The following is a 12,171-nucleotide window of genomic DNA, read 5'->3' on the forward strand; positions in this document are numbered from 1 at the left end:
CGGACCCTAAACGTTAACTCCGTTTATTCCTTCACAGATGCTGCCAGACCTGCTGAGCTTTTCCAGCAATTTTGTTTTTGTTTGTGACTTTTGGTTGCTAGTTCAGTTCAAAATTGAAATCCACTTAGCAACTGTATATTGTTGGGTTATTTGATTGAGAGACTATACATGTTATTTATTTCTGGACCTTGCAGCTCAGAGCATATTAAACTAGACTGATTTTTAGTTATACTGTCTTAAGGGTGTTGGCCACATATGGTATGTTTTTGTTAAATTGCTTGTGGGTTTGAAACATGGTTTGTGATTGATCTTGCCCTGAGCTTGTGTATTTTACGTGACTGAACAATTTATCATTTGACTTTTTAAGTGTGAAATATGTGGATATTATGGTGATAGTTGTGACCTGCTTTATCTTTGCACAAGGAAGATGATGTTCATTTTTTAAGTTCTTGTGACATTAGTTAGATCATACGCCTGTAAATTAGAAATGAATAATTTTGTAATGAGATGCTTTAGTTACAGCAAAATGGTTTACTTTGTGAATGGCTCAAAGGTGATTATACATAATTATATATTGGTGGGGGTGTGCATTTAGTGGGTCACTTGTCCTATAATAGAAAATAAAGTAAAATTTGTTTGATACTCCACATCCAATTGGAATATTTTAAAATCTTTATTTTGGTTCATCTGTAATTCTATTAATTTCTGTGGGAATTGACTATTTGTTCATAGGATGTGATTAAAGAAGCATGTCCTAGTGGCTTTATGCTTCTTGGATTCACAGGAAAATATTTTGGTAAAAGTATTATGTTTTCCTTTTCATCAGGAACAACATTCACCATGTTAAAGTGAAGGAAAAGAACTCTGTATTGAACATGCTGAAACGATTTGACAAAATAAGATTTAGAGGACAGAAGCGAGATGAAATACTTGATCTAGTAGAATCTCCCAATGCATCAGACAATGAATGTGGTGATGAAATTCCTGCGAAATCTGCTCGATGCTCTATGAGGGATTCTGAAGAGCCAAAGGACCCTGTAAGTATTCATATTTTTAAAAAATGGGTGGATTTTTTTTCTTCACTTATGGTTAATTGATATACAGTTAATGCACTGGTGCGCTTGACTTGATTCCAGAGACTGTCTTGCTAATTTGTCACTCAACTCTGGTCTAATTTGATATTTTGTGTTCATTTGCAGTCTGGCTGGTTGTGTTGATGGCACTGGTTTGATAATTATAATGGAATTTTTAAGGCTTGGAAGAAGTTGTAAAGAAGGAAACTAGGGTAAATTTTTCAGATCTTGCTGTTTTTAAAGTATTTAATAGATTGGATCAGAACATCAGAAAAAAATTCTAATAATTTTGCAAAATTCTGACAAGAATTTTCATGAACTCCTCTAGAAGGTTCCAGAGCTAACTGAGTTGGTCGATCATAGTAGCAGTTGAATGAATGTATGTGAAATAATTATCAGGACAAGGAGAAAACAAGTCTAATTGTTAAATGATTTACGTAATGTACTGATCAAAGAGATTTATTTGATTTTATAGTTCTATGAAGCATAATGAAGTAGCACACTTGCTTCTGAGTTATGGATTCCAGGTGTAAGTTGCAGTCCAGAATTTGAGCACAAAAAATAAAGCTGACGTTGCAGCATAATGCTGCAGTGTTGAAGTTACTTGTTTTATATGATGCGTTAAACTGAGTCCCCATCTTCCAGCTCCGATAAGCATCAAAGAACTTGCAATATTGTTTTGAAGAAGATCAGAGGCAATGATTATCCCTCCTTCAACATCACAAAACCAGACAGAATCATGCAGTACAGAGGAGGTCGTTCAGTCCATCAACTCTATACAGCTAAAACATGCTACCACCTACACTGGTCCCACCGTCCTCCAGTAGGCTCATAGCCTTGACTGTTATGACATTTCAAGTGCTTTTCTAAGTACTTTTTAAAGGTTGTGAGGTTTCCTGCCTCAACTACCTCCCAGGCTGTGCAGTCAGCATCTCCACCACCCTCTGGATGAAAAGACTTTGCTCAAGACCCCTCTAATCCTCCTGCCTTTCACTTGAAAATTACATCGCCTATTATTGACCCTTCAACTATGGGGGACAACTGCTTTCTATTCACCTTTTCCATAATCCTCATAATCTTATACACCTCTATTAGGTTCCCCCCCTCAATCTTGTCAGCTACAAATAAAACAACTCTCTTCTTAGCTCGAATGCTCCATCCCAGGCAATATTCTGGTGAATCTCCTTTGCAATCACATCCTTCTTATGGTGTCGTAGACCTGCACACAGTTGTGGCCTAGCTAACGTTTTTAAAGCACCACATGACCTCCCTGTTCTTATAATCTATGCCACAATCGGTAAAGGCAGTGTCCATGTGCCTTCTTAACTACCTATTAACCTGTCCTAACATCTTTAGGGATGTATGGATGAGCACCCCAATATCCCTTTTTTCTCTGACCATTCTTTGAGTTTTGCCTTTTATTAAATACTCGCTTGTCTCATTCCTTCTTCCAAAGTGCATCACTTGACATTTATCAGGGTGAGATTCTATTTGGAACTGACCTGCCCATCTAACCAATCTGTTTATATCTTTCTTAACCCAATGCCTTCCGCCTCGTTGTCAGTCATCTGGTCAATCTTTGTGTCATCTGCAAACTTAGTTATTATCGTTCTGGCATTCTCATCCACATCATTTATGAATATCACAAGCAGTAAGGGAACAGCACTGATTCCTGTGGTACACCCAACACCAATCCCTGTGGTATCTAAGGTCTGGCTGAAATCCATATAAACTGCATCAATTGGCCTACTCTCATCTAAGTACTTGTATCTCCGACGAAGTACACCTTCTCACAAAATTCCACCCGATTTGTTAGGCGTGGCAACCTCCTGACAAAGCCATTCTGACTATCCTTGATCAAACCTTGCCTCTCCACAGGGAGATTAGTTTTCTCCTTCACTATTTTCTCCAATAATTTCCCTACCACTGATGTCTATTGTTCCTTGGTCTATCTCATCCACTTTTCTTGTAAAGTGGAACTACATTAGCTGATCATCTGATTATCATCACATTGCTGATTGTGGTAGCTGCCTGAGTAAATTTGTTGCTGACTTTTTCACATTACAACAGTGACTACACATCAAGTAGTACTTTCATTGGTTATAAAGCGATCTGATATGTTGTATGAAGTGCTATTTACATGAAAGTTTTCAGGATTGTCATTGCTTTTTGTGAAGCAGTGTGTCATTTGGGTGCTCTATTTGAGTGCATTTCAGAAGAATCATATATCATAGCAAATAAGATGACCACTTTTGGCAATAAAAATCTTGCTTTTGCGTATTGGGTAAGAAACAAAAATGCATTGATAGTCATCCTTAATTTTTCATCCCAGAAATACATGTTTTCCTTAACTTATACTGTGTGGGGACACAGATCAAGCAGACAATTATGTCAACTTAGAGCAGACCATGCATGGCATGCCAAATGATGAACAGAAATGAGTTCTCCAGCAAAAATAGAAAGGTGAAGTTGTTTTCAAGCTAACAGCTATTGATGTTTGAAAATTGTCAAGCAAATTTGCTGCAGTGAGGGAATGTTGTGTTGATGAAAAATGTGTTGAAGAATGGAAGAAAATTATGGAATCCATGCTGGAGATGTCCAAGATCAAATGCGTTATGAGAACATGTACAGGGAACTGTCCCGATCTTGAGAATCATGCATTGGAATGTGTCCTTAACTTGTTAAACTGATTACATCTTCACCAGAATTGCAGTGTGTACGTTCACTTAAGAATCAAAGCAAGTTTTGAGTACAGCTAAGTCTTCAGAACAATAGCTAGTTAGTGGAGATGTGTTATTGAACTGTACCATCTGGTGTTGCAGCAGAAGACGAAGAATGCAGAAAGACTACCAAGAAAACCTGTTGCCAGAATTATAAGTTACTGATTGGTCATCAGTCAGCAGCAAAAACACGTTGGCATATCAAAGCACTTACTTTGATATGCCTACCAAGCAAATTATGGATTGGAAAGAGTAAAAACAATTGTGGTGAAAATGACAACAAAGACAAGTCAAGATTCATGTTGTAGCCTGCATGACCAATGGAATGAAATTAAAGCCTCCAGTAACTTTCAGATGTAAAACCATACTAAACAACAAGTTTTGTGCAGTAATTTGTGCGTGTTGATAACAGCAGTTTGATGGATTTGGATTGAATGAAATTACGGATTGATAATGTGTCGAATAGATGTCCCAGTGGTTTGTATGAGATAATGCTGCTTATTAATGGACATGTCTTAAATAGAAGTTTTTAAATCATATGTCGAGAAATATTGTCAGTGGATGTCTCTTCCCCAGGGAGCTGTGGAGCCAGAGTCACTTTAGATTTTTAAGGCAGAGGTAGATGGATTGAAAAGAGTCAAAGGGTTTTGGGGCAGTAAATTGAACTTGGGCCACAATCTGTTCAGTCATGATTTACTTGAAGGGTGGCTTAATTTGTCTGTCTACAAAATCAATGAGATCAAAAGAGGTGGCTATGAAGAAATAACACCCATGTTGCAGCTTTATTGGGGGTCTAATGAATGTCATTCATACTCTTGGATGTGCACTTCAACAAGCCATTTGAAGATCATGTTGGTGCTGAATGGAATAGGTGGGTGATTGATGGAAAAAAGAAACCTTCACAAAGAATGGAAATACATACACTGCGTTGCTTATATTTTGTTTGGTTTAATTGCCAAATTGAGGGATGCTATTAGTAGTCAAACTGTCATCAGGCAGGTCTTTGCAAAATGTCAATATTGAATTCCTTCGATAGAAAGGCAGCTGATTTGTTGTGGGGAAATGATTCTGAAAATGGAAGTGGTGAATTTGATTCATCTAATGCTCACCAAAGTGATTTAACATGAATTTGACGAACATTGTGTTGGATTTTGAAGACAATGAATTTAAGATGTTTTATTATTGTTAAAGCTATTGTTGTACAATTAATTTATTTAGTAAACAATACCAGATTGATTTAACATGAAATGTTATGTTTTATTCACATTTCAAATGAGATGTTCTGTAATTGGTGAAAATAAGTTTGACCCAGTTTTTGTAAGGATTTTTGGAGGCTTTTGAAATCGACTTGTAAGCCATGGTTTTGGTAATCTATTGACTGGAAAGCATCATCCTGAAGATGTGAAGGATGCTGAATACATACAAGATTCTTTGTTTTTGTACTATTATACAAGTATTTAACAAGTCTCCTTGATAAATATCACAACGTTTTCATTGATAAAAAAGTTCCCAATTTTGTTGAAGAAACTCAGTATATTCTGTTAGGCAGTAACTCCTTCCACCAATTTTAATGTTCTCTCCAGCATCCTGTAGCATCTAGCTGTTATATTACCCTTGCCACTTCACATTACTTCCGGATATTAGTCTTATTAACCTGGTGTTTCCCTGATTTGTCACCACATTCCTTGTTTAAAGATCATTATTGTATTGACTAGCGTACTTGATTCCAGAGTCAGTCAGATCATTTTTGATTATATGTTCAATGGTGCATTTCTTGTAATAGCACAGATGATCTTTGATTTTGTGTGTTTACTTCTTTCAACTGTGGCAAACTGATGTTTGCATTTTGTAAATTTTCTCATGGACAAAGTGTTCTGGAAGTCCATGAACCAAAGTAATAGGCTTGTGTCAACCTGTTCTGGTCACATTTTGGGACTCTTGACCAGGTGGAGTCTGGTATCTGGTTGTTACTGGGAACATGTTGGATTTGACTCTTTCTGAGCACATGTTCCAAATATCTTCTGTTAAGGAGACTGGTAACTAGAATTTCTAGATTTAAAATAGTTGACAAAAGAAGCAGAAGGATCTGAAGAAGGGTCCAGACCCGAAACGTCAGCTTTCCTGCTCCTCTGTTGCTGATTGGCCTGCTGTGTTCATCCAGCTCTACACCTTGTTATCCCAGAAGGGAAATGAATTTTTTTTCCACGCAGAAGATTGAGATTTGGAATGCATTATCTGAAAGTGTTCAGGAAGCAGATTCTACCAGAAATTTTAAAAGGCAATTTGGTATGTGCTTGAAGCAGATTAATTTGCAGTGTTATACAGAGAAATCTGGGCTATGGATCTAAATTGCACAGTTCTTTCAAACTGTCAGCATAGGCACCACAGGATAGATGGTCTCTTTTATATACTGGAAGATTCTGCTACTGGTCATGAAACGTCTGCACCTCTGTTGGTATTGTGGTTGTGCAGTTTTTTTGAAAGAACTCTGCACCATATTTATTGAAGCTTCTGTGTCAGCACTGTGGATATGCATATGTGATGATGATTTCATCTATAATTTTCTCCAAATTTTTTTGTCATTTTAGACAGGCAACTCAGCATCATTCCTTATTCATAATGTTATAATGTACTCCAAGGTATCAATTACAGCTAGACTATGTGCTCCTGACATGCCAGGTGTGGAGGAAGGTGACCTTGGCCATATGTACAAGCTTTCTGCTCCTTCCTCCACCTGTACTACTTAGCTCATGATTTGCTAGGGGCTTGTTGTCTTTTTTGCCCACACTATTTAGCTGATATATATCAGCTATATATGATGTTGGTTGAGTGGATAGATCAACTGCAATCTTCAGGTGTGAGCTGTGCTGACACTGATGCTGCTGCTTGTGAGAAAACTGCCTTGCCCAGAAGTTATGTGCATGTGGAAAATGCTGTCTTATGACCTATTTCCATGGGTTTCTTTGAATCACTAAATGAAAATCTTTCTGATGGGATGTTGTATTGCGTTATTCTGGAAGGAGCGTTGGGGTACCATATATCTTTTTTGTTCTGGGACTTTACCTCTTGCCACTTCATTCCCTGCTAGATCAAGATTTGTTCTTCAATGTAGTTGAGATGTCTTTTGGAGAATTGCAGTTCTTATGCAGAAAGTTGCTTTTTATTATGGGTGTTTTATCCTGTAAGACACAAAACCAGGATGAGAATTATTACATAAATGGTTGCAATACTCACTTCAGAACAAAGGCTGCTAAGGCAGAAATATGTAATGTGGAATTAGGAAGTATTATTGCTTCGAGATTTTAGCACTAGGCCTGCAAGTTTAAATCCTTTTGTGACTTTACTCCTCAAAATATCTGCAACCTCCTCCATAATTGCTACTCTCCCTACACAGTGGCTTCCATTCAGTTTGGCTCCTTAACTGGCCTTATCCTTATTGTGCTGAAGAAGCAAAGTTCACCTTGTTTGGATTTTGCTTCAGAGTTGTAAAGCATTTTCAAAACGTTCTACTTATTGCAATAAAAGCATCTTTGTTGTTTTTTTTATGAGACAAGTTTAATTTATAAAGTGCTTAATTGGATTCAACAAGTTCAGTTCTGAGGGAGTGAATTGAGTTAACCGATAAGGTGATTCTTCAATTGGACAGATTCAATTAACTTATTGAAATAATGTAAATTGAGAGTGTAATTTGTTGAGGTCTGAGATTTGTAGAGCTAGACATGTTTTAAAACAAAAACCGAAAGAACTACCAATGCTGTAAATCGGGAGCATAAACAGAAATTGCTGGAAAAGCTCAGCAGGTCTGGCAGCATCTGTGAAGGAAAAATTAGAGTTAACATTTCAGGTCCCTTTCTCAGAATTTTTTAAAACAAGCAACTTATTAAATAAACTTTAACAAAAAGAAATTGCTGGAAAAGCTCAGTAGGTCTGGCAGCATCTGTGGCAAGAAAGCAGAGTTAATATTTTGGGTTCATTGACTCTTCAGAGCCAACAAAATTTAAGCTTACCTCTCTTATTCCAAATTATAATAGTATCTTTACTTTATCGGACAGCAGCATGGCTACTTTTTGAAAGTGAAGTAATAATGGATATTATACTGCCTCTCCACATAATTTTCCCAATGGATTTAACAAGCAGTCTGAATATTGCTCTTTCTGATTTATAGGAAAAGCACAATATAATAAAGTTTTGTTCTTTGATGGTGTATGTTGAACAATTATAACATTAAGTGATTTCTTCTCTGAAAGTTGAGATAACCCTTTAGATCTCAGAATCATCTCTGAATATTCCTCTTCCTGATTTATAAAATTTTATGCAAAATGCTTAATAATTTGATGGGTGCCTGAGACAGATGATTCTGAGATCTAAAGGGTTATCTAAAGTTTCAGAGAAGAAATCACTTAATGGTATAATTGTTCAACATGCACCGTCATAGAAAAAATGTTGTTATGTCACTTTTTTCCTATTCCCAATTTGCATAGACACTCTGAATTTACGAAGAGATGATCAGATTTGCAATTATCTATACCAATCTGGTTATCATTTCATCTGAAGACAAGAAGGGCCTATCTTCATTTCCTGGTTTTTGCTAATGAGTTGATGTTAATCAGTGTAACAGATATAACAGTTGCTTCACTTTGGCTAGAGAGGGAAAAATTGTTCAGGTTGCATTGAAAGAGAATCTGGTGATAAGTTTACATATGTGGGTAAAAGAAGAGAATTGAACTAGACTTTAAGGTCTTTCGGAGGCAAAATGACTGATACTTATTAGCAGATCTGCCTTGATAAGGTGCCATAGGGCCGTTGATGATTGTGGAACCACATACTTTAAAAATGACAGGAATACTAGAGTAAATGTTACAGAATGTTGACAACCCTGCATTTGGCCAATAATGGACAATGCCGTCTTTGTCATGGGGATTAGGACCTGCAGGCATGCTTGTCCCTCTCCAGTTTGCTCTTGTTTCATCCATTCTGTGACATCTTTGTCCTGCAAGAGAAAGAAAAGTTGATCAGCGAGTGTCATGCAGTCTGTTTGTATGATACAACATTAGTGATTAAATATCTGACAGTGGATGTAAGCTGTGAGGTGTGGGTGGACATGCAGCCATGTCAAATGAGACTTGATTGATGGACCTTGTTGGTAGGTAAGCAGTTGTTCCAAGGCTATGGAAAATGAAGCATTGACATTAGTTTGGCATAGTTACAGTACTGTGGTGAGAGTATAGAACACTGGGGTTAGTTTGAGGTCACCGTAGCAAAGAGGCAGCCAAATTCAGTGGGCTGAATGGCTTGCTCTTGTGCTGCTGGATCAAGGACATGCCAGGAGTTCGACAAGGCATATATTGAAGAATTTTGGGGGTGTGGAGCCTATTGTGCCGTTCTTTGCTTTTCAGGTCAGAGTCACTGCTTGCATAAATGGCAGAGCTTGCTGCAGCCACAATGCAACTCTTTTGCAGTTCAGACTGTATTTATGTAATATTAATTATTACTGATATTGACCACCTCCTAATGTGTTTAGCCAGTCAGTGGTACAGTTAGCAGTGACTAGGCACTGAAATAATTGAAATAATGTGCCAGCATTGCATTTGATCAAGTGAAAAACACCAATGGACCCGGAGGAATTTCGTCTACTCATCAGAGACTGACAACTGGCAGTGAGCTAAACTGAGGGTGACCATATCTCGCATGAGAAGATGGGACCTTTATGGTAACCTCAGCTGATAAGTGAAGTGAACCTGTGAAGTTGATGTCTTTCTGCATTGCAAGTCAGCAGTGCACTAGCTGAGCTGAGCAACCCTCATTGTGGTTAATAGATGTGGGTTAATCACATTATGGTTTCTACACCTGTTTGCTGGGCACGGTGATTTTAGCCCTATATGTTTTGCATATGGATCTGTCCAGTATTTTATCATGACAGTGAAATGTTTCAGTAAGATGAATCCAGATATGAATCAATTAATTTGCTTTATTTCACAGTAAAGTGAATGTAAAATAACAGTTATAATCTTAATTTTATTTTGCAATCTGCAGAGCTCTCCTGGAGAAGAAAGAATGGTAATTAAAACATAGCACACTATACACAAGGGTTTGCTTTTCTTTGTAGTTTAGGTCTGCTTTTAGTAAGAGGTCATGAATAACTTTGCTGTGCCCAGTTGGATGTACTTGGGAATGGAAAGCTGTTTGTTTGGGTTATTGAGATAAATGTAACAGGAAGAGGCCATCTGTTATTTTTAAAAAAATGGTTCTCACATTGCTTTGTAGCTTACCTTGACCCATGAAGGGTCAGCTGTATCCAGAAATTGAACCTGAAAGCTGTCATGCTACAGTGCTGAACTATGGGACAGTTACCGCAGAGTAGCATAGAGAGCAATATAACAGCAGCATCTTGTCAATGTCACTTCCATCTCAGCAGTCAACACCACACATGTTTGCAGAAGCAAGTTTTGGATTATCTGCTTGAAATTATTTTATTGATAGATGCATAGTAATGTGAATTTTTAACTTTAAATTAGCTAATATAGATTGCAATATAGACAGCACTTTTTCTGTTGCAGTTTTAAGAAAAGTTTTTCTTTGCTTATTCTTTAATTTCTGAAATTAAAAACTACCCATATATATTTTCATGAACTAATACTGTTGTTCGAACCTGAAGATATTAGGTTAGATTTTAAATAAATGTACAAGTGAATTCCTCTTACTTAATATTGTTTTGTTTTAACTCTAGCATGATGGGCGTCTTATGTCTTGTGACTTTAAAATGTAGTTTGCTTTAATTGGCTGAGGTGAAAAAATACTGCTTTAAAAAAAAGCTTTGTAATAAAACAATGCTGGAAAATTTTGTTTTGAGCCAACTTTGTGCTATCTTTGATTATGGTTGAGTTGTGAATTATTTCTATAGCTTCTACATCAGTACTTTTACATGTTTATGAAGAAAAACCTTTTGTAATTTATGTGTGGCTTTTGGGAAAAAAAATTTCCCTGTAAATGGACTTAGGTTTTTTTTAACTTCAGGCATTTGGCTTGTGAAGTTTAGCATGGAGAGGAAACAAATAAAACACAGCAGATGTGAATTCTGCCAGGCAGTAAAGATCAGTAAACATCCACAAAATGATCAGTAATTCTGAATTGTTAAGATTTCAGATTATTCTATTCCAGGAGAGAGAAGTGATGCATTCTATATGGTGTTAAGATATCTCTCTTGGCTTATGAGGAGAGACAGAGACTGTACTCATTGGAATTTGGAAGAATGAGGGGATCTTATAGAAATATATAAAATGATGAAAGGAGTCGATAAGATAGAAGCAGGGAAGTTGTTTCCACTTGCAGGTGAAAGCAGAACTAGGGGGCATAGCCTCAAAACAAGGGGAAGCTGATTTAGGACTGAGTTGAGGAGGAACTTCTTCACCCAAAAGGTGTATTCCCTGCCCAGTGAAGCAGTTGAGGCTACCTTGCTGAACGTTTTTACGCCAAAGGTAGATTTTTGCACATGAAAGGAATTGAAGGTTACGGGTAAGTGGAGCTGAGCCCACAAAAAGATCAGCCATGATCTTATCTAATGGTGGACTAGACTCGACGGTCCAGATGACCTAATCCTGGTCCTATTTCTTATGTTCTTTTGTAAGTCTCTTCATATACGATGTATGATTTTCTGTAGGTATATGAAACAACCATTTTATACCAAGTGATATCCCCTACATGTCAAAGAGGTGACCGATTCTGAATGAATTGGACAACAAATTTTTCGTCTTGTATAGATCACCGAGAGCCCTGCCAAATGAACCAAGCTCAAATGAAGGTTTCCCTTGAAAACCCACACCTTCTGCCAAACGATAATGAAATCCTGATCCTCCACCATCCCCACCACTTAGTAATATAAAAAATGAATTGTGTGATTCTGTTGTACGATTAAATTTAATTGTATATACTGCAAAGCCAGAAATTGTCTGCTAAGCTCAAATGTGAAAGAGGCTTCTTCGAATCATTTTATAATTCAGTGCTAAAACTTTGCCACTTGCCTGCAGATTGCTTCATTTTGCTGAACAGTACCGCATTACAAAGCCAAAAATAAGACTTGCTGTGAATAGCTTAAGCACAAAAAAAACCAATCAGCTTGTAAAAGCTTGCAACCAAAATTAAGCATTCTATAGTTTTCACAACATAATTTTCATAAAATCCAACTCAATTATTTTTTCACTAAGTTATTGACTTCAGTTAACAGATATAATCAAGGACAGCAGGTTTATGGCTGCAGGTTCCCACCAAGTTGCATATCATTACTGACTTGGAAATAGCTCCTGAATATTTTTTTCAGTGTTGCTGGGTCAAGATCCTGGTATTCCCTCCAAAACAATATTTTGCATGCACCTACTCCACAC

The 12,171-nt window shown here is 37.1% G+C and overlaps 1 protein-coding gene across 1 annotated transcript in view; it reads left to right on the plus strand.

Annotated features, from left to right (window-relative positions):
• Positions 1-831: 831 nt before the first annotated feature.
• Positions 832-12,171, plus strand: part of gramd4a (GRAM domain containing 4a) — a 146,768-nt gene continuing 135,428 nt past the window's right edge. The window contains exon 1 of the mRNA XM_020518497.2: positions 832-1,037. Within this exon, the coding sequence (XP_020374086.2) occupies positions 876-1,037 (162 nt within the window). The 5' untranslated portion in view covers positions 832-875. The remainder of the gene's footprint in view (positions 1,038-12,171) is intronic.

Source organism: Rhincodon typus, chromosome 22 (assembly GCF_021869965.1).
Source record: "Rhincodon typus isolate 14 chromosome 22, sRhiTyp1.1, whole genome shotgun sequence".
Taxonomy (NCBI): Eukaryota; Metazoa; Chordata; class Chondrichthyes; order Orectolobiformes; family Rhincodontidae; genus Rhincodon; species Rhincodon typus.